The 27,212-nt window shown below is 39.1% G+C and overlaps 3 protein-coding genes across 5 annotated transcripts in view; 1 reads left to right on the top strand and 2 right to left on the bottom strand.

Moving 5' to 3' along the window:
- The window catches only part of LOC135479890 (uncharacterized), a 192,754-nt gene that overhangs the window by 39,277 nt on the left and 126,265 nt on the right, over positions 1 to 27,212 (bottom strand). The gene's annotated exons all lie outside the window — the stretch shown is intronic.
- On the top strand, positions 73 to 17,115 carry LOC135479466 (DNA cross-link repair 1A protein-like). Its single transcript, XM_064759310.1, has 11 exons — positions 73 to 250; positions 1,574 to 1,787; positions 2,525 to 2,659; positions 3,953 to 5,281; positions 5,565 to 5,698; positions 6,922 to 7,040; positions 7,669 to 7,812; positions 11,115 to 11,260; positions 12,306 to 12,460; positions 13,465 to 13,606; positions 15,924 to 17,115. The coding sequence occupies exons 1-11, from the start codon at positions 131 to 133 to the stop codon at positions 16,148 to 16,150; spliced, it is 2,865 nt and encodes a 954-aa protein (XP_064615380.1). The 5' UTR covers positions 73 to 130; the 3' UTR covers positions 16,151 to 17,115.
- Positions 24,895 to 27,212, bottom strand: part of LOC135479888 (serine/threonine-protein kinase PAK 3-like) — a 41,978-nt gene continuing 39,660 nt past the window's right edge. For all 3 annotated transcript variants that reach the window (XM_064759791.1, XM_064759790.1, XM_064759792.1), the window contains 2 exons: positions 26,603 to 26,720; positions 24,895 to 26,032 (listed from right to left, as the gene is read on the bottom strand). In XM_064759791.1, the coding sequence (XP_064615861.1) occupies positions 26,640 to 26,720 (81 nt within the window). In that variant the 3' untranslated portion in view covers positions 24,895 to 26,032; positions 26,603 to 26,639. The remainder of the gene's footprint in view (positions 26,033 to 26,602; positions 26,721 to 27,212) is intronic.

Raw genomic sequence — 27,212 nt, 5'->3', positions numbered from 1 at the left:
AACGTCAGAGTGTGCGATTGAAGAACCGGTAACCTGGAGTTTTGCGATTACCTCCCCTTGTCGGCAATCTTCTTGGGCGAGGGGTAATAAAACTTTCAAAAACGGCGCTCTTTTAATCTGTCAGTTGCTAATGATGATGGAAGACGAAGAGGACGAGAAAATTTGGGGTTACAGATCTCTCAGGAGGAAAAGACGATCAGTGGATCCCCAAGAGGAAAATATCAAGAAAGGCAAAGCTCTGTCGGAGAAAGTAATTAACGACACAACTTTACAGTTGTTGCAACTTGCACACATTATTCATACACCATATTCCGTTACGTGAGAATTCGACCAACTCAACTGTAACAGTAAAACCTGAATAAATGTTTTTGGCAATTTGATACAGTTTATGGTGGGGTTTTAGTCATATTATTAAAATTCCTAATTCGACGGGTTAAAGAGTTAAATTAAACGTTGACGTGTATTTTCCACAATTTCTGATAGGCCTATTCGTACCTCAACATTTAACCATTGAATTATAAAATCCAGTCGGTCCACTTTGCCGAACGAATTGGGCGTTTAAATCGATTCTAAAATAGAAAAAAAAGGAAATTTGTTGAACTCACACTAGAAGTGTTCTCCAATACAGTATAACTACACCAAAGCTGTCAATATAGAACATCAATAATTATTAGACAGTATTGCCTCCAATTTCTTTTCTCATAAGCTCGTCAGAACGTGGTATAGTTGCAAACTGTAATTCTGATTTTGCTGGCCCACCGTCACAAGTTAGAATACATGACTGTCTCTAATGTGTCATTGTTACCAAATAGCATATTTTGCGTGTGATTTCTTAAAAAAAAAATGTGACTGATACTTGGTCATTGTATCTGACCACATACTGCTAACAGAAATCCCACCGATGAAAGCTTGCATTTTCTCATTATTTCTGTTTTCTGAACAGAAAGTTTACATGCTTACTAGAACTGCTACTCTGGCACGCTACAAAAATGGTGTGAAGACTCACACCTTGAGTCAGATTTTCATGTTTACAACCAAACACGGTGTTTCCAAAACTAAATTTGGCCCACTGCTTTACTTATGGGCCCTTGATACTTGATTAGATTTGTTTTGAAAAGTTGAACGATCTACTTCTTAAGTCAGAGATCATAGGCTCTTTAATTTACATCAACATAACCTGGTTTTCTACGTCGGTTGAAATAGACTGGCCCCGACGGCTCATTTGGTAGAGCCTCCGTTTCGGGGGCAGTAGATCCAAGGTCAATCCTGGGTTTAAGACCTTAAAAGAGGAAGCAGAGGGGATAGTGCAACAACTGGTTGAGCTGTATTAGTATAAAGGCTCAAGTGGGGTGGCTTACTTGCCCTCGGCAAGTCATCTCAGTGAAGCACCACTAGATAAGAGCGCTGGAAATCTACATAACCTGGATGTAACGTGCCAAAGAGACACGTTACATCCACTCTAAGGACTCCATTGTCATATGACTGAAAAATTGTTAAGTACGACGTTAAACCCTCACACTCACTTACTCACTCTGTTACCATAGTAACCATGTTGTAACCAACTTAATTTTAGCAGCCACAGAAGAAAACCTCAGCAAAAAAGTCACCTGCAAACCATCGCAAGACCACCCAGTCCAGCCCCGTCTCAAAGGACAAAGTATCACCCAAGAGGCCAAAGTACGAGGGGTTTTGCCCCATGTGTCAGATGCCCCTGTGTCTCCTCATCATTGATTCGCCCAGCAGCCATGTAACCGAATGCATGGACCGATCACAAGGACCAGAGGAAGGTTAGAGTTTTAGACGTAATCAAGAGCTAAGACTTTTATTAATTACACCTGCACTTTTAAGACTTGCACTGCTCACATATTGTTCAGTGTTACTAAAGATTTAAAACATCAATTAAATTAAATATATAAAATTAAATACTTATTAAAGATGCCCCATGTTTGGACTGACCCACTGTTACGCTACACTCCATCACATACCAAATACTATGTATAAATATTTGGCATATATGCTTGCGTGTTTACAACTTTCATTCTGTTAAGTGACCTGCTCCATTTGTATGTATTATCATTGTGTTATGAGCCTTTCACCAATGTGATTGCTGTGAGTTCAATTCCAGTTCATGCCAGCTTCTTCATAGGCTGTACTCTTTAAGGTCTGTCAGCAGCCTGTGGATGGTTGTCGGGTTTCCCCTCCGGCTGTCCTGGGTTTCCTCCCACCAAATGCTGTCTGCCATGATATCAGTGAAATAGTCTTGAGTATGGCGTAAAACATCAATGAAATAAATAACAAAGTAAATAACCGAATAAGTCATTTAGCAAGAGAATCAGCAGTACTGTATACATGTATCATATTTCTCAGAATTTTGGTTATTGATAGGTCATTTATATGTGGCTGCTGCAGAAAGTCCATAAACAGATGTACAAATCAATGGGTCCAGAAATATTTCAAACTTTTGGTGTGGTATTGATTTTCTGTTGTTCATATGTTTTTTCCTGTGTTTTTATTTATGAATCAGAGTGTTCGGCTGGTATTTCCTGTAACAACACAGTCCAGAGTCACTACCGTAACTACAAGCACTCTCGTCTGGCAGGACACAGGGCAGGGCATGAGGCAGGAGAGAATCAAAAATTTGGAGGCTGTACAACATTAGGTATATTTGTTAAAAAAAAAAAATGAAAAGAAAGCATTTTATTTAATTTGTAGAACAAATTCCTTTAGCTGGTCGTACGTGGTAAGGTCTACCAGCAACCTGCGGATGGTCGTGGGTTTCTCCCGGGCTCATTCCGTGTTCCTCCCACCATAATGCTGGTTGCAGTAGTATAAGTGAAATATTCTTGAGTACGGCTTAAAACACGAATCAAATAAATAAATCATTTAGCTGGTCTTTTCAAATCACATTATATTGTAATGCATTTGTCAGGTGTCCAGTTTATAGGTGTTTACAAACTCGACTTTGTATTTATTTATTGAAGGTAGACATGTATACTGAATGAAGAATGCATGATACGCTTGGTCTTTATTTCTTAATATAAGTATTAAGACATGAGGCGGTCTAACATATAAATTACAAAAAAAGCTTTCTTCTCGGGACTTAAAAATAACTGTAAATGATGGTTTGCCTTAGGCCCCAGCATTTAATCCGGAAATTGAGTAACCTGCAATGATGAATACAGTGATAGCTGTCAAAACGGCTTTTTCGGGGAACGGGGAAGGTTGGCATATCTTTCTCCATTTTCCTTAAAACCATACAGCCCAGTTGACCATACTGCCCAGTTTCCTCCCACCATAATGCTGGCCGCCGTTGTAAAAGGGAAATAAGGTGTGTAAAACACCAGTCAGATAAATAAATAAATAAAACCATAGATTACATTTTATAGTACCTTTTATTTATCCTTTAACATGGGATTGTAGACAATTCATACCTGGATATGCGTTATCATCAGATGGTAAAGCACAAAAACGCTCAATTTTAGTATCTCAAACAGTCGGTCAAAACAAAAACGAAAAACCTGTGTCAGTTGAAAGAAATACTCAATTTCGCCTAGAATGTGGTGGTCGGTAGATGGAAAAATAACTGCTATTATCCCCTGATTTACAGATCTTTTTACCAGACCTATACAGTGTTCATGTGATACTGTCTGTACCCTCACCTGGCCCCTAGAAAATCAGCTCAAGCTTTCCGTGTAATAAAAACCAGATGTAACATTATCACTGGATAATTCACTATCATTCAGTGCTAATTAATGATAATTTGATTTTGAAATGGTCCTATACTTTTCCTATATTTATTTATTTGATTGGTGTTTTACACTGGACTAAAGAATATTTCACTTTTACGATGGCGTCCAGGATTATGGTGCGAGGAAACCAGGCAGAGCCCAGGGGAAACCTATACTTTTTCTTCTAATTTTATTTAATTCACTGTTGTTTCTTATTTTGGTAGATATTTGCAGTCCTGATTCGCGAGAATTCACTCAGCTGTCCACAACAAAAAGCTCATCTAATAGCTGTGGTCGTTCACGCTCCACTGTTGTCTCAGATTTCAACAAATCCTCCACTGATTCAACGAAAAGGTCAGTGAAGAAGACAACATCTACCTCCAAGTTATCCTGCTCTAAGCAACAAAGCCTTCAAACAAAGAAAAGGTCCTCCAAGAAATCCTCAAAAATAAAAAAAAATAGGTCAGAAGGTGATCTGGGATTTTTCAAGAAATTTTCAAAAGAGAACATTTGTACCTCGACGAAAGAAAAAGTTTTGAAGAGGCGGTTAGATTATGAGACACCTGACCGGTTGTCAGTACCAGGGGTGTATATTATTGATGATGAGGATTCAAACACAAAGCCGAATGTCACAAAAGACGAGAATCAAAAGGTTGAGGAATTGGATGAGTTCCTTGATGATGAAGACAGGGATATTTCTGACATGTTAGCAGATGCTTTAGGCAGTGACAGTGATATTGACAGAATTGATGAAGATGAAAATGTTGATAACATAAATGGCAAGATGAAAAATGATGATTGTGGTGTGAAAGAAGAGAAATTTGCAAATAGCGAAGTTAAAATGACCTTGACTCCTGCTGAGGATGAAGATAGTTGTGGATCAGTGGATTTTATTCAGCATCTGTTAGACGCTGAGAATGGAGGAATCAGTCATGCTGAAAGCAATGCAGTAAAAGATGACAAACAGTGCAATGCCAGTTTATCAAAAACTCAAGGTTTATTATCAGGGGGAGGAAATTCTAAAGCCGCTAAAAAATCTGCTATGGGTGGAAAAGGAGAGACAGGAAAGAAGGGAGGAAGGGAGACAACTCTCCACTCAAAACAGCAATCAGGGGAGGTGACTGGCAAAAGGCACTCTTTCTCCTCAGAAGTAAAATCTCTTAGTCAGTGTAGTGAAGTGGAGGTTGTGTTTGCATCTCCATCAGAAAAAAGTGACCATGCTGCACATAGTTCCCCTCCCAAAGCAACAACAGCTGCGTCAAAGCAATCTTCACTTTTGTCATTCTTCCAACCGAAAGGAGGCTCCCGACGTTCTGAGAAGAACACATCCGTGAACAAAAATGTGCTTAAACCTGAAGTTGCAGAAAAATGGCCTGCAAGAGAGCTTGTGTCCACAATCAAATCAGAGACAAATAAAATCAATAAATCAAGTGTCACAGGACCAAAAAGTGCTGCCATCAAGAGTGGTTTTGACTCTGACCAAAGTAATTCCTCCACTGGTTTTGAACGGAAGAAACCCACAAGAAACTGTCCATTTTACAAGAAAATTCCAGGTAACGAGGAATTTTGTTTGAGGGAGAGTGATCTGTGATCAGGGCTAAAGCATAAGACAGCTCTCTTCAGGGTAACAATGTAACAAGACAAAATTAAACATTCCTCAATTTGGCCTCACATTCTGTCTCAGTTAATGTAACTAAAACTCCATGTAAGCTGCACAAATTACATCGAGACAGAGCATTGTCATTGTTTGTAGCTGAGGAATTACGCCTGATAGATTAGAACGGACATACGTTTTTTAATTTTGAAATGACTAATTTTTTTCTTTTCTGATACAAGGTACACCATTCACCGTGGATGCTTTTTGTTATGGATCTGTCCCAGAATGCACGGCGTACTTCCTGTCTCACTTCCATTATGACCACTACAGAGGCCTGGCCAAGTCCTTTAAACATCCCATCTACTGCTCAAAGGTACACATAACTGACTTCAAAGATCCATTTACTGCTGAATGGTACACAAAACTGACTTCACACATCCCATCTATTATTCAAAGGTTCACATACTGACTTCACCGATCCCATATATTTCTCAAAAGTACACAAAATTGACTTCACCCATTGCATCTATTCTTCAAACGTAATCATACAATGTAACTGACTTCAAACATCCTGTCTTGCTCAATGTTAAATTTGAAAAAATGTGAATAATGACTTCACCCATCACATCGACTGCACTGATGTGCACATACTGACTTCACCCATCCCATATATTGCTCAAAAGTACATAAAACTGATTTCAAACATCCCATTGGCTTCCCAAAGGGTACTCAAAACTGACTTCACGCATCCCATCTACTGCACAAATGCACACATAGCTGACTTCATCCATTCCATCTTCTGCTCAAAAGTACACATAACTGATGTCACACACACAACTGACTGCTCAGTGGTACACAAAACTAACCTTGGTCACCCATCTGCTGTTGAATAGTACACAAGACAGATTTTTAACAGTATATTGTACATTTGACCAAAACTTTTAAGATTAACTTACATCAGCAGTGTGATTTCCTTTTTCTGAGGTTTGTTTATTTTGTTACAAACAATCATTGAAGCACAGCATCACAGGTGTCAAAAGCACAGACTAAAATTCTTAACTATTTGTCTCCTTTAGGAGTACCATGTAGATTTTTTGTATTTTGAAGGACACCAGTTGACTTATTAAAGACCTTGAAAATATTTCTGCATTGAGCCAAAATCATGACATAATCAAAATTATAAAACTGATATGATGTAAATCTTTAACCTTTTCAATTTTTCTAAACACTTTTTTTCAGTGAAATTTATGCATACAGTTATTATGAAAATGACAAAAAAAATGGTTGGTTTGTGTCATTAAAGATGCGAGCTTCATAAAACTGCAGATTATTTCTAGTCTCCCCATAGTACTCTCTGAATGTTCTAAAACATTCTTCACAGAAATGGTTGAAAAGGTTGAAGAATTACGGTATCTATTTAGAAACTTTAGGGATGAATTCGTGTAAACTAAGTAGCTGTTTCTTCTGAGCCTTTTAAGAAATATACAACCACCCTGGACGAGATTGTTAATTGACTGGTCTTCCTAACAATGGTGATAAAATCTGACTTCGCAACCATCACTCATCTTGATGACCACATATTCCTTTCTCTTTCAGATTACAGGTAATCTGGTGAGGTCCAAGCTGTACGTTCAGCCTGAGTACATCCACACCATTCCTCTGGACACACCCACGGTCATCTGCGGGGTGGAGGTGACATTTATGGAGGCAAACCAGTGAGTAACCGATAGGGCCAAATAATGTATTTCTTATTGCGTATTGTTAACTTTTTTGAATGAACTTTCAAATTTGCATATTATAAAGGTGTTGTCCGGAGTTGCCAATTAAGGAGCCCGAGAGTGTTTTCTTTTGTCTGGACAATGTATTACAATTTCTCTCTGCTCGACTGTGAGGTAGTTTGCCAGTCATTGTGCCGTGTGTGAGACCTCGGTGAAGCGGTGTCATGAGTACGTGTGCACTGAGACCAGCCTCATGCCAAAGGAACATAGAATTGAAATAATATTGGAAATGGCATTTGACCTTAAATATGAAGAAACCAGCAAATTCGTAGAAATCATATGCCAAGCTAGATATTCAAAACTTATGAATGGATCTGACTTAATTTCAGACTGAAGATTAATATACAAAGGAACCCACATACAAAATTTGTTCGAATTCTGAAAATATTTGGAGCCTTTTTTGCACAGAAACATATTCAATAAAATGGAATCCCAGAATTTATTAATCATACAAAACTTAATTATGCGAATAATTGAAATGTTTAATTATTTACTCTCATCAGGAATCATTTAAAAATCTGTTAAGCAGTTTATTTCACTATTCCTATTTTCATTTTATTTCCAGTTGTCCTGGCTCTGTGTTAATTTTGTTCAAGCTGAAGGATGGGACAAATCTCCTGCACACTGGGGACTTCCGCGCTCACAGGAGCATGGAAGAGTACTCTCCCATCGTGAAAAACAAAATCCACACACTGTACCTGGACACCACGTGAGTTTGTAAACCGAGAAGTCATTTGTGGAACAGAAAAATTATGGCAACCACATAATGTGATAACCTGTGGGTGACATATTGGAAAGTTTGTAAGTTACCAGTATGTCCTAAAGGCCAGTAGTGTACCAGGCAAATAAATTATATTTATTGGTAGTTATCCATATTATTAATGTAGGGATAACTACCAACATAAGGATAACTACCAACGTATGGATAACTACCCACATAGGGATAACTACCAACATAGGGATAACTACCCACATAGGGATAACTACCAACATAGGGATAACTACCCACATATGGATAACTACCCACATAGGGATAACTACCCACATAGGGATAACTACCAACATAGGGATAACTACCAACATAGGGATAACTACCCACATAGGGATAACTACCCACATAGGGATAACTACCCACATAGGGATAACTACCAACATAGGGATAACTACCCATTAAATTTTTTGTTTTAAGGGCTGAATGAATCTTTTTTCAGTGAGTAGAGGGTATAAAAATAAGACTGAAAATCCTGTTTAATTCATGGGAAGAGTGAACTGTCTCAGCAATTTTTCCTGTTTAATATGTTTTTATTTGATTAGAAAGCCTTGAAAAACAGGAAAATCATTAAAATTTTAAGATTTGACAAAATAAGACGGTGAATTTCTTGCTTTTCGGAGGTTTAGTGTCGGGTCGCCCATAAAACAAAATAGAATTGGTGTTGCCTAGTGTTATACGGTGTTGTAGTCCTAGATTGTAGACCCTGCCTGTGCTTTCTGTCAGGTAGGGCGACCAGTGTTGCCTAGTGTATACAGTGTTGTAGTCCTTGATTGTAGACCCTACCTGTGCTTTCTGTCAGGTAGGGCGACTGGTGTTGCCTAGTGTATACAGTGTGGTAGTCCTAGATTGTAGACCCTGCCTGTGCTTTCTGTCAGGTAGGGCGACCAGTGTTGGGTAGTGTATACAGTGTTGTAGTCCTTGATTGTAGACCCTACCTGTGCTTTCTGTCAGGTAGGGCGACTGGTGTTGCCTAGTGTAATACAGTGTTGTAGTACTTGATTGTAGATCCTGTCTGTGCTTTCTGTCAGGTAGGGCAACCGGTGTTGCCTAGTGTTTACAGTGTTGTAATCCTTGATTGTAGACCCTGCCTGTGCTTTCTGTCAGGTAGGGCAACCGGTGTTGCCTAGTGTTTACAGTGTTGTAATCCTTGATTGTAGACCCTGCCTGTGCTTTCTGTCAGGTAGGGCGACCGGTGTTGCCTAGTGTATACAGTGTGGTAGTACTTGATTGTAGAGCCTACCTGTGCTTTCTGTCAGGTGGGGCGACTGGTGTTGCCTAGTGTTATACAGTGTTGTAGCCCTGGATTGTAGACCCTGCCTGTGCTTTCTGTCAGGTAGGGCGACCGGTGTTGACTAGTGTTGTACAGTGTTGTAGTTCTTGATTGTAGACCCTGCCTGTGCTTTCTGTCAGGTAGGGCGACCGGTGTTGACTAGTGTTATACAGTGTTGTAGTTCTTGATTGTAGACCCTGCCTGTGCTTTCTGTCAGGTAGGGCGACCAGTGTTGCCTAGTGTTGTACTGTGTTGTAGTCCTAGATTGTAGACCCTGCTGTGCTTTCTGTCAGGTAGGGCGACCAGTGTTGCCTAGTGTAATACAATGTTGTAGTACTTGATTGTAGACCCTACCTGTGCTTTCTGTCAGATAGGGCGACCAGTGTTGCCTAATGTATACAGTGTTGTAATCCTTGATTGTAGACCCTGCCTGTGCTTTCTGTCAGGTTGGGCGACTGGTATTGTCTAGTGTATACAGTGTTGTAGCCCTGGATTGTAGATCCTGTCTGTGCTTTCTGTCAGGTAGGGCGACCAGTGTTGCCTAGTGTTACAGTGTGGTAGTACTTGATTGTAGACCCTGCCTGTGCTTTCTGTCAGGTTGGGCGACCAGTGTTGCCTAGTGTACACAGTGTTGTAGTACTTGATTGTAGACCCTACCTGTGCTTTCTGTCATGTAGGGCGACCGGTGTTGCCTAGTGTATACAATGTGGTAGTACTTGATTCTAGATCCTGTCTGTGCTTTCTGTCAGGTAGGGCAACCGGTGTTGCCTAGTGTATACAGTATGGTAGTTCTTGATGGTAGATCCTGTCTGTGCTCTCTGTCAGGTAGGGCGACCAGCGTTGCCTAGTGTTTACAGTGTGGTAGTCCTAGATTGTAGACCCTGCCTGTGCTTTCTGTCAGGTAGGGCGACCAGTGTTGCCTAGTGTATACAGTGTTGTAGTCCTTGATTGTAGACCCTACCTGTGCTTTCTGTCAAGTAGGGCGACTGGTGTTGCCTAGTGTTTACAGTGTGGTAGTCCTAGATTGTAGACCCTGTCTGTGCTTTCTGTCAGGTAGGGCGACCAGTGTTGGGTAGTGTATACAGTGTTGTAGTCCTTGATTGTAGACCCTACCTGTGCTTTCTGTCAGGTAGGGCGACTGGTGTTGCCTAGTGTAATACAGTGTTGTAGTACTTGATTGTAGATCCTGTCTGTGCTTTCTGTCAGGTAGGGCAACCGGTGTTGCCTAGTGTTTACAGTGTTGTAATCCTTGATTGTAGACCCTGCCTGTGCTTTCTGTCAGGTAGGGCAACCGGTGTTGCCTAGTGTTTACAGTGTTGTAATCCTTGATTGTAGACCCTGCCTGTGCTTTCTGCCAGGTAGGGCGACCGGTGTTGCTAGTGTATACAGTGTGGTAGTACTTGATTGTAGAGCCTACCTGTGCTTTCTGTCAGGTGGGGCGACTGGTGTTGCCTAGTGTTATACAGTGTTGTAGCCCTGGATTGTAGACCCTGCCTGTGCTTTCTGTCAGGTAGGGCGACCGGTGTTGACTAGTGTTATACAGTGTTGTAGTTCTTGATTGTAGACCCTGCCTGTGCTTTCTGTCAGGTAGGGCGACCGGTGTTGACTAGTGTTATACAGTGTTGTAGTTCTTGATTGTAGACCCTGCCTGTGCTTTCTGTCAGGTAGGGCGACCAGTGTTGCCTAGTGTTGTACTGTGTTGTAGTCCTAGATTGTAGACCCTGCCTGTGCTTTCTGTCAGGTAGGGCGACCAGTGTTGCCTAGTGTTTACAGTGTGGTAGTCCTAGATTGTAGACCCTGCCTGTGCTTTCTGTCAGGTAGGGCGACCAGTGTTGCCTAGTGTATACAGTGTGGTAGTACTTGATTCTAGATCCTGTCTGTGCTTTCTGTCATGTAGGGCGGCCAGTGTTGCCTAGTGTACACAGTGTGGTAGTACTTGATTCTAGATCCTGTCTGTGCTTTCTGTCAGGTACTGCGACCCAACTTACACATTCGCCGAGCAACAGGAAGTGATAGATGTGGCTGTTTCTCTGGTGATGGACGCGATGTCTAAAAATCCCAACACCCTTGTGGTTTGTGGATCCTATACCATAGGCAAGGAAAGGGTCTTCACAGGTCAGTGCAATCTTGCATTTTATCTCAAGCATTCATAAAAACAATTATCGTCATATGACTGAAAAGTTGTTAAGTACGACGTTAAACCTCAAGCATGCATACATAAAAACAGGGGGTGTTAATGCTTTGGTTTCTGCGCTATAACTGCTCCTGTATATGTTGTCCTATTTTCATGAAAATCTGTTCAATCTCAGATCCAAGGATACGTTTTGCAGTCTTAATGAATGCTGTGATTCTCAGGGGTCGGTTTTCGTGCAATAACTGCTACAAATGTTATCAAATTTTGATAAAAAGTGCATTCAGGTTCATTTTATGCAATCTCTCATAAACGGTGAAAACTAGTTGGATCTGTGAGTTTTTCATATTATAACAATTTCCACCATACATGTATTCAATTTGTGAACCCTTGGATCATGTTTGAAAACCAGCTTTTTCCTTTCATAAATTTTGGTCAAAAGAAACCATGAACCAGATCTTTGATACTGTGACTTTACTAGCTTTCCTTTGCATATAAATTACTGGCTCTGTCAGCAACCTGGGAATGGTCGTGGATTTCCCCAGGGGTCTGCCGGGTTTCCTCCCACCATAATATTGGCCGCCATCGTATAATCAAATAAATAAATTAGTCACTGTTTACCTCATAAATTGATATTCTACTTATTTGTATTTTTTAATTTTTTTTGATTTTCTTGTATTTCATTTTTTTTATTATTTTGTTTTTTTGTTGAACACCATACTCAAGAGAATTTTTTACTTAAATGATGAATTTCAGTTTTTGAGTTGGAGGAAACCAGAGTTTCCAGGGAAAACCACCGACCTTTGGCAAGATACTGACAAACTATCCCACATGTGACATACAAATATGCATACCATATTGTGGAAAGACAAATGGCTTTCAACAAACAGTAGACGCACACGGCCACACAGGCTACATCGCCCACCAAGGCCCTATGAACTTGAGCAGATGAAGTGTGAGCAGATCTACAAATTACCCATCAAAGACCAGGATTGCTATTTTATATCCTTCTGTGTTTTGTTGTTACAGCCATTGCCAAGGCACTAGACTGCAAGATTGCCGTGACAAGGGAGAAGAAGCGTGTCCTGGACTGTCTTGAGGACCCTTACCTCAATGAAGCTGTCACCCTCAGCTGGTCGGAGGCCAGGGTCCACATCTTACCCATGGGCAGTCTCAATCTCAAAGTAAGCTTTTACAGTGCTGTCTCCCCCTGTGTTGACTTTTGTAAAGGTTTTATCAGTAGTCACATGTTAGGGTCCACATCTTACCCATGAGTAGTCTGAATCTCAAAGTAAGCTTTTACAGAGTTGTCTCCCCCTGTGTTGACTTTTGTAAAGGTTTTATCAGTAGTCACATGTTAGGGTACACATCTTACCCATGAGTAGTCTGAATCTCAAAGTAAGCTTTTACAGAGTTGTCTCCCCCTGTGTTGACTTTTGTAAAGGTTTTATCAGTAGTCACATGTTAGGGTACACATCTTACCCATGAGTAGTCTGAATCTCAAAGTAAGCTTTTACAGAGTTGTCTCCCCCTGTGTTGATTTTTGGGTGTTTTATTAGGGTATGCATCTTACCCCTTGGGCAGTCTCAATCTTGAAACCCGCCCCGATAGCACAGTTGGTAGAGTGTCCACTTTGGGAGCGGTAGATCCAGGGTCAGTTCTGGGTCAAGTCACACCTAAGGCTTTAAAAGAGGAAGTTGTAATGAAGGGGAAAGTGCAATGACTGGTTGACCCGTATCAGTATAATGGCTAGGGCGGCTGCTTACTTGCCTTTGGTAAGGCGTCTCAGTGAAGCAGCACTAGATGAAAGAGCGGTGGAAATCCGTCATGCAACATGGAGGCACATTACATGCACTCTATGAATTCCTTCGTCGTCATATGACTGAAAAATTGTTAAGTACGATGTTAAACCCCAAGCATTCACTCACTCGCTCCCTCAATCTTGAAGTAAGCTTTTACAGAGTTGTGTCCCGCTGAGTTAACTATTTATCAATAGTGTAAGGACAGGACATGCGTTCTACCCATGGGTAGTCTCGAACTTGAAGTAAGCTTTTTCAGAGTTGTCTGCCCCTGAGTTGACTATTAATCAGTAGGGTGAGGACAGGGTACACATCGGCAGTCTCAATTTTATAAGTTTTTATCCCATGGAATGTGTCAAGCTGATATTTTGAGCTCTTTATGTTTATAGAAACTTCATGAACACCTGCAGGACAACCCCAGATTTGAGGGGATAATAGCTCTGTCACCCACTGGGTGGAGTCACAGCAACAAAGTACCCAGCCTGCAACACATCAAACCCAAGGCCAGCCGTAATGGTGTCACCATCTATGGTAGGTTGTGTCAGATTTTTTCCTTCACTTTTTTTTCCATGGGAGGTGTATACACAGCTCATGATATATAGTCTGCAATTATATTCTTAAAAGGACACAGGATACACACTGATTAGCTGACAGTGTAGAGAAGATTTTCTGGGTTAAACCTTGCAACTTGTCACGCTTGAATAAATCTGCTATACCTAAAATTCAGATTGGGCCAAGCATAGCGTGTATTTCTCACACCAGCCAATCAGAAACGATCCTGTATCCGTTTATTGACCGGTCGATGCCTAAACTATGCGCTGTGATGAAGTGATGAAAGGACCAAAGCTAGTATTAGATAGAAACAAACTCCTGTTTGATGCTTCCAAATGGTGAAAAGAGGCTGAACCCTTGAACCATTTACTTATATGATTGGTGTTTTACTCTGACTCGAGAATATTTCACTTACACGATGGCAGCCAACATTATGGTGGGGAAGAAACTAAGCAGAGCCTGGTTAAAAACCCACGACCATCCGTTGATTGCTGACAGATCTTTCTTGCGGCTGGAGAGGTAGCTACCACAAGCTGGACATTGACTGCTGTAGTGAAAGGCTCCTGGGTCATTGCACCGCACTGGCATGAGAACCACCTGGGACAATCCTCGAACTTGTCATCCAAAATATACCACTGTCACTGAGCAAATCCTTCTGACTCTCCTATAGTGTAATTGACCGTACGGTAAAATATGAGATGATTGCAGACATGTCAGATTATCCATTAACCGAAGGACTACTTGCCTAGCATTCCAAGTCATTGTCTTTTATAAGGTTAAGATCTTACGAAAAATTAGCATTTACATTTTTTTTTGTAGAATTACCTTAATCGATCTCAAATTTCACCCCCAAAGTGCATTTTTAGAGGCAAATAAATGTCACAAAATTTTTTTTTTTTTGAGCTGAAACTTTTTTCTAGTTAGGTACCCATGTTCCAAGCAAACCTCAAAACACCTTTCTAAAATCGATATAATAGTCAGAATCTGGAAAAATGGTCAAGTAAGTCATGGACAAATTTTATGATCATTTAGGGTGCTTCAGTGTGCATTCATTTTTTAATAATAGATCATGTTTAAATAATAATAGGAGATAAAACAATTCCTGTGTGATATTGTATAGTGCATTGTGACATACCCTTTAGCAAATTTGACCACAGACATAATGCAAATGTTATCTGATCTGGACAGGTTATTATGTTGATTTATTTGATGGGTGTTTTACGCCATACTGAAAAACATTTCACTTATACGACGGCACCCAACATTATGCTAAGAGAAAACTGGGCAAAGTCTGGGGGAAGCCCACAACCATCCTCAGATTGCCGGAAGACATTCCCACTTATGGCCGGAGTGAAAGCCAGCATGAGCAGGACTTGAACTCACAGTGAGAGGCACGTTAGGTTATTATATAATTTTTATAAAGTTCCTTTTTATTTATTTGATTGGTGTTTTACGCCATACTCAAGAATATTTCACTTATACGACTGCAGCCAACATTATGGTGGGAGAAAACAGGGCAGAGCCTGGCAAACCCTCAACCATCCTCAGGTTGCCGACAGACCTTCCCACTTGTGGTCGGAGTAAAAGCCAGCATGAGCAGGACTTGAACTTATATAATTCCTATTAAGTTCATATTTATTTATTTATTTATTTATTTATTTATTTATTTGATTGGTGTTGTACCCCGGACTGAAGAATATTTCACTTATATGACGGCAGCCAACATTATAGTGAGAGGAAACCGGGCAAAGCCCAGGGAAAACCCACAACCATCCGCTGGTTGCTGACAGACCTTCCCATGTACGGCCAGAGAGGAAACCAGCATGAGGCGTATAAAGTTCGTATGTGCCTCTCCCTAAACAATGCCATCCAGTGTTTTCAAAGTCTTGTGAATGATGTTTTCAGATTGCATCCAGAGTAATACCTTATTGGATGAGTTTGTTGATAATTTAGGGTATCCATAGAAATGTACATAACAATGCAGATATATCTTTCTAGTCTATCAGAATGCCATCTTTTATATATGTGTGTTTACTTAACTGTCTGTGGGGGTGGGTGAAGGAGAAGCTATATATATATATATATATATATATATATGTATGTATATATATATATATATATATATATATATATATATATATATGATGAAGTTGGGGACTATTTATTTAGTATCCTGAACCTCTGTTTTCCCAAGCCTAGCAATGTGTTGATCAGGTTGTAGGAAGGTATATGCAGAGTTCTCAAATACAATGTATTGATCAATCTTGTATAGTATTTGTGTATTTTTTAACAACAGGCATCCCCTACAGTGAACACAGCAGTTTCTTGGAGCTGAAGAGATTTGTCCAGTTCCTAAAAGCTGACAAAATCCTCCCAACAGTCAACAACGGCAATCCAAGTAGTCGCAAAAAGATGGAGGCCATTTTTGAAGAGTGGATGACAGAGTTATCTACTCCTGGCAAACGGAAAAGTACCCCTCGGCAAAAAACGCTGGCCACATTTTTAAGGTCGTCGCAAGAATGAATGCCGTAATCAGAAAACTTTGTACCAATTTTGAGAGTTTTAGAGAGCTGTTTGAAATGGACATTGAAATGACCTTCTATAGCAAGTGGATGCAATGAACACTACCAAAAAAAAGAAGAATTAGAAAACTTTTATATCTTCTGTTCTCTTAAGGCCAGCATGAGAACAAGTGCATTTTTGTTCCTTCAGCAATAATGTTGTTTGTTTCGAGTTTACTAAATATTTTGCCTGTCATCAGCCAGTTGTTTTCTGCAGCCAGGAATAGGTGGCTGTGGCGTAAAAGTTTTACATGTTCTTTTCTTTTCCTCTTTTTTTTATGACCATCAGTGAGATTGTAAAAGTGGGTACTTTGATCAGTGATATTCACACTGCCATTTTTAACATTTACAAATAATATATATTTTACATAAACTGTTCATTTCTTTTTTGATGAAATCACAGAAGCATTTAATTGTATGTCATGAGAAAACTGTCTTTCTCATGTCTAGTGTTGCGCATTTAAATATACGTATGTGTAGCTGGCATATCATATCATTGACATGAAGATGTGTTCTCTATGTCTTCAGGACTTCAGTGTATGTGCTGCCAGTTTGAGCATTTGAAAGCAACTTTTATTTCTCAGAATTGTTGAAGTTAATGTCAATCAACACAAAGCAGTATTTTACACCTGCCTAAATCTGTTCTTAATACAGTTGCCTAAGCCCGGTTCCCTCCCACCATAATGTTTGTCGTTGTCTTAAAAGTGAAATAAATACTATGGCTAGAACTACATGTAACAATTTTAGCATTTTACTGCTTTGATATGATTTCATAATTTTACACAACTTTATTTTTAAAATGTGTAAGGATGGAAAAAAAAATGATCTGTACATTTCACAATATGTTCATTGATATATGTTGTATATTTGCTGACCTACACGAAACTAAAATTTGTCAATTTTATACTTATGGAAGATTTGCATGGCATGAGGGTTAATACACATACATATCCTTGTTGAAGATCTTATTATTTGGTGGTTATTTTAGATCAGTAATGTGTATTTTGTAGATTTGATCATAGTCAAATTGTAAAATAAGTTTCAGAATTTCCTTCAAAAGGGGGGATTGGCACGTGCATGTATGCCAAACAATACTCAGTCTGGTGACTGGGTGGGGTGTCATATCTGGTGTCCATTTTCCTATTGACTGGTTTGGGTGTCCTGTCTGGTGTCTTCACAGTGGCATCAAATTTTCATGTAGCATAATAGCTTGGATGCTAAATAGCCACAAGGTTACAGTGCTGACTTTTGTATACTGACACCTATAGACCCAGCCAGAGAGACTCAACAAGATGCTTAGCGCCCTAAAATTACAAGAATGCTTAACTTTTAAGGGAACGACCACACATTGGTAAACCACTGACCCGGCAAGTAAGTGATAAACTTTCCTATCTGTCACATGCTGACTTCGATGCCATTTTGGTAGATGAAAACGAACATTAGACCCCACAAACAGTCACCAAGGTTGTACAAAATATGACAACCTGAAATCAGGAAATTGCCTGTCCCAAGGATTGAACCTACATCTCGTGTGTGCGTGTCTGCCAGCTATCAGAAGCTACACGTTTTACCACCATCTGTTTGGCCACCCACAAGATATAGGTATATCTTATACTGTAGACTGCTGAATACAAAAATGAAGCTACAAATATCATTAGTAGGTAAAATGCACATTTACAAGCATATAATGGTCTTTTTTTTATTTATTTTATTTTTGTTTTTTCTGATAAGACAAACAATCCAAACACAAAACTCAAACATGCAAGAGGCCCAGGATCAAGCAAAATGGATTTGAAAATTACTTACTTTTAGGTGAAATACTGTATTTGTACCTTAAAGTACATTAGAGTTTTACACTGTACACAAGAATATTTCACTGATACAACAGTGACCAGCATTATGGTGGAGGAAACAGGGCCCAGCCCCAGGGAAACCCATAGCCATCCGCAGGATGCTGACAGACCTTCCGGCGTACGATGGGAAAAGTAATCAGTAATCAAAAATGACCTCGGCTTCAACTCACAGCACCCTCACATGTTAGAGTGTCCTTGGTCATTCTGCTGTGTCAGCACGTTAACCAGTACGCCATGGAGACCCCCTCGAGTACATTCATCACTGTACATGCATTGTATCAGTTGTGCCCAAAAAAAATGAATATTAATATTAATGAATAATTATCGAATGAACATTTGACTCTTTTCATGGAAATTTCAGCATCATATATAAAAACATGTTAAACAGTATTATGTCAGCTGTATTGATAACATGACTGACAGATTTTATTTGTTTGATTGGTGTTTTATGCCATACTCGACGGCAGGCCAACATAATGGTGGAAGGAAACTGGACACAGCCCAGGGGAAACCCACAACCATCTGCAGGTTGCTGTAAGACCTTCCCACGTACGGCCTGAGAGGAAGCCAGCATGAGCTGGACTTGAACTCACAGCGACCGCATTGGTTCACAGTGACAGGACACATTAACATGGCTTTACCAGGTGACTGACACTATGATCTGACGTGTAGATTTTAGACATGTACTTCATCTTTTGTTCAAATTTGATTTATTTGTTTGATTGGTGAACTACACCATACTCAAGAATATTTGACTTATTCGACAGCGGCCAGCATTATGGAGGGCGGAAACTGGGCAGAGTCCGGCGGAAACCTACATCCATCCACAAGTTGCTGACAGACCTTCCCACGTACAGTCACTGCGCCATGCTGGTGTGCTAACCCCCATGGCCATGGAGGCCCATGCTCCTGTTTTAATACTGCCTCATTTACGATATTCAAATTTCCATGAAAGCTGTCCAATAAACAGGGCGTGTGAAATACATGTACCATGCAACTTCCCCTGTTCAAAATATTTTGAAAAAAAGCGAAATTTAGCGGTTTATCGGTTTTTTTTATGTAGTATTTTGAATGATGTTTTACGCCGTATTCAAGAATATTTCACTTCTACACTAGCATTATGGTGGGAGGACACCAGGCACAGCCCATGGGAGAATAACAACTAAGTGCATGAGCTGGACTTGAACTCATGTCGACCACACCATTGAGGGGCTAGCACGCTAACCACTAGGCCAGAGAGACTAAGAGAGGCCAGAGAGACCAAGAGGGGCCAGAGAGACCCACTGGGCATGTATAATATCATATGGGTGAGAAAAAACATAACCCTCTTAACTTTACAATTATTCAAAATGTTTAAATGTAACACCTTGATATTTAATATCAGAATTAGAACATTAAACAGCTTTCATGGAAATTTCAGCATCATACAGGTGAAATGATATTAAATCAGCTGTATTAATAACTTGACGGGGAGAGTTCACCACGTACCAGACAAATGAATCCACTGTGTCTGACACTTCAGACATACTTTTTCAGTTTGTTTCTGTTTTAATATTGCTTCTTGTTTGATGCTCATGGATTTCCATGAATGGTGTCCAATATCCAATACAAAATGTGTGTCCAAAATACTTTACCATGCCACTTATCCTCTCCTAAAAATATTTCAAATAACTGTGTAAAGTTTTTAGCCCACCCAAACATGTAGCACATGGTGAACTGAACACCTTTAATGGCTACTACCCATTAAAATGCTGGGACCACATGTCCGACTCAACAAGCTCTGATCAGGCATGAAGTCCCCTTATTCACAAATACTGTAATTAAGAAAAGAAAAACCTAATTTGAGTTCTTTGCATTTATTGTCAAGGTATTGTATAATGATTGTTCACACACAAGACTGGACCTCCATGGTAACGGTTACCATGGAGACCCACCATCACTGAAGTACACTCTGAAAGATTTCATCAGATACAATTTCCTTCATGACAAACTGAATGATTTAAATGGCATTAAGGCATTTAATTTTTCAGTTACATAAAAACAAAAATGAAATAAAAAAAGATGGATGGAAGAAAAATTGTCTATGCAAGACTAAATCTATACATTACAATGTAGCATACATCACCAATGTACAGTCTACAGTGAGAATTAGTTTGGTTACATCATGACCTGCTTTCGGTTTTGTTTTTCTTTCTACATTTACAATGAATACAGACAGGCATCAGCAGACATTTTGAAAAAAACATGGGAGGCATCTGATTGGTTCAAGCAAGTATATACATTTGCATAACTGACCTGCAATCAGTTTTTATTTCATCTGTACACATACCACTGTTTGGAGGCTAGTCATTGAGGTCGTGTCACTATGGTAAGAAGCCCACGAAAATGCTCTCCAAGAACAAAGATCTACCATGTGTTGCTGTTCTGCAATGGAATAAATGTACCGAAGACATAACACACTTAGACATAAATTTCTGTTCACCACCAGGAAAAAAAAAAAAACAACCTCTGACATCAAAAACTGGATCAGGGAAAGTTTTGGAAGACATAAATGTTATATGCCAAGATACAAAGGACCAATGCCTATGTAAAATGTATACCATAGGGAGAAGAAATGATTCAAATCAAACAACTCATCAGAAGAGTTTGACAATGTGGTGGTTTTGACATAATATCATACAGTACAAAAATAATGGGTACTGAGTTTTTCAAAATTTAATGTTACATTTACTTTAGTGTTAGTTTAAAGAAAATAACTTGTTCTCTGTTGTTGTGGAGAGTTACAAACAGTAACAAAAGGACATGAAAACATTTGGAACAAAAGACATGCCAAACAGAACTGAAGCACACTAAGCCCTACGAAATTTAATTCATTAAATTCAATGTATAGTTTTCTGTTGTCGTGATTATGATGTCTTTGCAGAAATAAAATGGTCTGAGGGTTGCAAATAAAGTGATGTCTCTTTGAAACGCCAGTTTCTGTATTATACTCTTCACAGTTAGATACAAGAATAGGCAAATTATCAGTTAAAGAAAACTTATTCACAGAATAGAACTCTATCCATTTTTTTGTGATGATTAAAGCCAGTGAATAAATTAATCATGCGAATTTGGGCATTACTGATTTAGTACACACTGCCTCCATGAACAACACTTAACAAAGGGAGACTACTCTGTTGTAACAACTCGCACACTGATTGGAACCTCATTCACAACACTCTTGACCTTGGCCAAAGCCAGTAAAAAGTTTCAACTTTTAGTCTGATTTCTGAGCAAAATGTTGAAGTGCAAATTTTCACCATCATCCTTTAGAAGGACTGAGCCTATTATCAGTATTGTAAACATGTCATGACAGTTCTGAATTCGGATTAGTATTAACTAGGGCTAAGTCTGCGGTATTAAACAGTTTGCCAAAATTCACACACAGTAAAGCTCATGTAACTTCATGAAGCCACAAAACAGCAAATGCTGTCTCTTCTCTTTACATATTAATCCTTGGCTTCTTAGTTTTGCAAAACTTACAAATGAAGTTCACAGGTTCGATCTTATTATTCAACGTTTTCATATGCAATTTAAGCATCTGTGCAACTGTCAATTTTAGAATTGAAACTCCGAATGCTTAAAGTGGCATGGTTCGAAAACGTGCTGTCAAAATATACCTACATACATGAAACATTTATAATTATAAATACCTGAAAAGCTAAACAGACTGTTAGACATACATGTACAGTACAAGTCAGGGCAAAAGTTCTCTACAGGAGCGCCACCAGTAGGCCACCACTGGTTTGCCTGAAGTGCATCTGTGGAATGGTTTTGGACTGGAGTTCCCACCCATGAAGAAAGCTTTTTCAACGACTTATCACAGGCATATTACAATTTTCATGGACCTTTAAATATATTACTTTTTAAGCATTTCCAAGTACCTTTAAATATATTACATTTTCAAGCATTTCCAAGGACCTTTAAATATATTACATTTTCAAGCATTTTCAAGGACCTTTAAATATATTACGTTTTCAAGGACCTGTTGTTTCTGATTTTTGTTGGTTCAGTGAAAACAGATGTGGTGATGAATGAATATTTAAACACTTTTGGAAGCATATTTAAATGTCCATTCATAACACAATGCAGTATGATATAATTTTATTGAACACTGAAAACTCTTGTACATTCCGAAAAAAACTCTTTTTGAAGGATTTTAGTGTATAGAAAACCTTAAACAAAATCAATGTAATTTCAATGATGCGAGAACTCTGGTAATATATATATGGCTAGTGTCTGGATCCATAGACCACTGCAAACTACATCCTCAGCAGGAGAAAGCTACGTGAACGGTATCGAAGCCTGTGCTGGTGGTGAGCGAGTGGCATAAGGCACCATATCCGCTGACCATTGTAAAAACTCTGTATCTTCAGTTGATGAATGCTGGGTGAATGGTAGTCAGTGGAGAGCTAGAAGCCTGCTACAAGTGTGCTGGTGGTGAGCTAGTGGCATTAGGCACCATATCCACTGAGAACAACAGTAACTCTTCCTCCTCAGCAGAAGAAACACAGCTACTGACAGCTAGAAGCCTGCTACAAGTGTGCCGGTGGTAAGCTAGTGGCCAGCCACAGAGAACCTTTACCCTAGCTAGTACCCTAAGATATGTCTGATCAGCATTACACGCAGATCTATGTCCCATCTTAAAGTATATAAGTTGGGTATAAACGAATGTGAAACCAAAACTGTCCAAGCAATTTCTTGACAAAAACACAGAAATACATACGTGAGAATGGTGATTCTCATACATTTAACAACAATCTTACTACAAACAAAACGCAGAGATCACTATTGCATACCTGGTTGGCTCCAGCATTGTTAAATATCTACAACTATAAATGTATAAAAAAAAAGAAAGAAAATTATCTCTCCAACAGCACTGTCTTCTGATGACAAATTCTGGTACAAATCAATTTTAGGAAAAAACACTGACTTTCAGGACTGCAATCGTAAGGTCTCAAGAACACATACCCCAACGCTTGTTCAAATAAAAATAAAAAAGGCACACACAGCCATAACCCAAGGCAAGAGTAGTTTACATGTCCTAGAATTGTGATTGATTGATTGATTGACACCATGATCAAGAATTTGTTACTTTATACGATGACGGTCAGTTATACAAACGAAAGAAACCATCAACATGACCAAGTTTTGGTAAAAGTTACAGGCCACAGTCAAAACACTTTTTAAGGTCAGGAGAACCATCAGAATCGAGCAAAATTTGTGCAACTTTGGTCATGGGTAAAATTTTAGGTCATTGACCATAATGGTGTACACTACTAAAGTGGCGCCAGCCATATCTTTCCATGGAAATATTTTTCCAGGACTATATCTAGAGCCATTCCATTTAAGAAAAATTATTTGGGGTCCCAAACAGTTGGCTGCCCAAAACAAAACAAGCTGTATTAAAACTAACAAGTCAATTAAATAAAAAAAAAACGATGGTTTACCAATACAAAGTTAAGTTTTCATACAAATTTCTTTCATTCATAGATTTAAAAGCTCTCAGAAAGCATCCTATTGAGTTGCATTTTTGAAATTTCTTTACGCCAAGCTACAATGTCATCAATAAAGTGCAGGGCCAGAAACTTTAGTGTTTTTTTCTAGATATGGCCCTGCTGTCAATAATGTGTTTTGCTATTCAGTGAACAGGCATATTGTTACACTCATGAAAAAAAGCGAAAAAATGCTAAGAAAGAGTGTAATGTGTGCTCAATGCTTGCTCTGATAGACTATTAAGGCACTAGCATGAACCAAGTACACTTAACATTATCCTTGTATAAAACAAACTCTGTACTTAAAGACTCTACCATCATGATAGCGCGTGATGGCACGACACAGGAAATAACAGAAGCTTTTCCAATGCAAACATACTAAATGATAGTGCCTTTATATCGAAAATAAAATGATAGCTCTTTTGCAAAGAGGACAAACTACACTGTAGTGCCTTTAACACATCTGTTCAAAAACATTCCATGTAAATGCTGGAAAAATTAGGTTTTCACTGCAAATATCTTTAGCAAAATTCATTTTGGCCATAAATTAACGTTATTCCTGTATTGTACATTGAAGCCTGCTAAATGGGGTAAACTGTACATGTATGCAGACAATTAAAAACACTCATGAACGTGGCTGCAAGTTGTCATGGTAACCATAGCACAATTTTGATGACTTTTAACATACAAAAATGATAAACTTAAGAAATACCATCAAGCAAAAGGGCAAAATGACTGAATGTATGGAAGCACAAAGCAAGAATGAAATTTAATACAAAAACTGTTTTAAATCTTCACCTATGAAAATGTTTATTATATTTTTCATTTTTGCTTGTATTAAAAGTCTCATGTAAAAAAAAAAAAAAAAAAAAAAAAACATGCCCAGAGAAAATCCTTAGAACCTTTACATGTACATGCTACATGTAATACATGCAGCTTAAATGAGCACACTATAAGGCTTTTCAGTTCACATCATCACCATGTAAAGACAACAATTCATCATACAGGTATACACATATTTAAAGTTAAGCTAATCAGATCTTGTATATATCATACAATAACACATCTTGCAAACCAACCATCAATGTCAGGATTGACAAGTAAGGCAGATAGCCATACAAGTAAACGTTTCAACTGTCCTTCACGTCACATTCCATATCTCTTCCTAACCCCCCCACTCTTGAGCCACATGACTATGTACAAATACAACCAGTTTGCACGAGTAAGATACACACGAAGAGGGTCAATACGGTGAACAACAACAACACAGACTATTTTATAACTTGTGTGTGTGTATATATATATATATAAATGTAGGTTAGTAGAATACACGCACAGTATCCACATGTCTCCAAGCACATGTAGCATGAATACTCAGATGTCTTTGCCACGCAAAACACGCGGTTGAAATCCAAGATAAGTTACTCTAAACAACAAATACAAATATGCCTTCAGTTTCTTCTTTCCAATCACACTGGCTGGACGCGATAGCTATGGCTTGCTCTGAATGAATATGCGTGGATGATCAAGATTCGAGGGATTAGACGGATTCTGCTAGCTGGAAAAAGCAAGTTACGACAACAACCAATCCATAGGAATAGTAATATTTCATGTTTTTTTGGGTTTTTTTTGTAATATGGGTCAATGAAACTCTTCGTAAACAGCCAAAACAGGTCATTAGCGTTTTTCTGACCAAGGGCAGTAACTCTTGTAACCAGACAGCACATAAGTCTCCATACTGTTGTACAATTTCTTACAATACTGCATGGTTCTGGTTTGCACTCAACTTTCCTGCTCAAGTTACAGCAGCTCAGTAAGTCCAGGTTTTTCCAGCCATGTAACATAGTTTCCAGCACATGCATTTGTGACCAGTAATTTCCCATCAGCAATGACATCTCCAGCCACAGCTTGTTCCCGAAATACAAATACCCTTGTTCAGAGGAATAATTCCCAGAATCTAGTTCTAGTACAACTGCATCCAATGCTGCTTCCAGAAACCAGTTCCAGCACAGCTGTATTCAATGCTGCTCCCAGAAACCAGCTCAAGCACAGATGTATTCAACGCTGCTCCCAGAAACCAGTTCCAGCACAGCTGTATTCAATGCTGCTCCCAGAAACCAGTTCCAGCACAGCTGTATTCAACGCTGCTCCCAGAAACCAGTTCCAGCACAGCTGTATTCAATGCTGCTCCCAGAAACCAGTTCACGTATAGCTGGATCCAATGCTGTTTCCAGATTCATGTTCTAACACAGCTGTAGCCAATGCTGTTCCCAGAATCCAGTTTCAACACAGCCGTAGCCAATGCTGTTTCCAGGACACTGACACACAGCCCCAGTATTCAAATCCAGCACATGTCCATTCATTTACAGCACAAACACACAAACTGAGGCAAATCTTCATCAGCAACCAGCCAGTCACTTTTACAGCCATTAGCTGTGGTATTTGCAGATGTAAAATCTGAAAAGAGACATGAAAGATTATTAGAGATAGACCTGCATGGTAAGAAATTTAAACGTAGATTCATTGCATCAATTATCAGAATTTCATACTCTCAAAATGATTAACCTGCTGTTAAGCTGTAATAAGCTGTAATCAGTTCTAAAATGCATACATGTACGTATGCCTACCTATTACATGTTTATATGGTGACTGTGACTGAATATGTTATGGGAAAATTACATTTTTTTGTTTACCCCTTTTTCAAGGGAATGTTGTGGTTTACCTAATATTTACAGTTACCTTTGCAAGTTGTTCAGCTGGGTTCCTGCACATAAACTTTACATCAGGGTAAAACTTCATGCAAGATGACACAAACTTCCAACAGATATACAGATACATGTATGTTATGGGAAAATTAAATTTTTTTTTTTGTTTACTTTTTTCAAGGGAATGTTAAGGTTTACCTAATATTTACAGTTAACTTTGCAAGTTGTTCAGCTGGGCTACTGCACATAAACTTTACATCAAGGTAAACCTTCATGCAAAATGACACAAACTTCCATGAACAGATATACATATAATACTTACTGCATAAAGTAAATCAGTTGATGGTCCAGCACCAACTTTAATGTTTCTGTGCCTCCTTAGCAGCTAGGATGACAGGTACTAGTTGGGCAAGTGGCTTTGCGAGGCGTAAAAAAGGATGCTGCAAAACGGAGTGAGTCAAGGGGTGAACGATTGTGGTCCAATAACATGATTGAAATGGTGCCTCCATGACTCATTTGTCTCAAGTGTTATTGTTGTTGTTGCAGCTAACCAGCTCTTAAAAAATGCGTGAGTGAGTGAGTGCTCGGGGGTTAACCGTCGCACTTAACAATTTTTCAGTCATATGACGACGACTTGACAAATGAGATCTCCAGCCCAAAATTACGAATATACCTTAATTCTTCAAGCTTTTCAAACGTAAAAGAGCAACTTTCAGTCTAATTTATGCCCATTTTTAATTTGATTTTGGTTGGATTGGCCAATTTCCCGGCTCCAAAGTATAATTTGTTTCAGAACACATAGATGAATGCCTTCAGAATATGCATAAATAAACACCCTGCAAACAAGCGAAAAGGTTGAAGGAATACAGTTGGCAGAAAATCGGTAAGCTCTACTTTTGTTTTGCTTACACCAATGACTATTTTAAAACCGG

Source organism: Liolophura sinensis, chromosome 12, assembly GCF_032854445.1.
Source record: "Liolophura sinensis isolate JHLJ2023 chromosome 12, CUHK_Ljap_v2, whole genome shotgun sequence".
NCBI lineage: Eukaryota > Metazoa > Mollusca > Polyplacophora > Chitonida > Chitonidae > Liolophura > Liolophura sinensis.
Note: the sequence above shows the minus strand (reverse complement) of the source record. Positions and strands in the feature narration are given on the sequence as shown.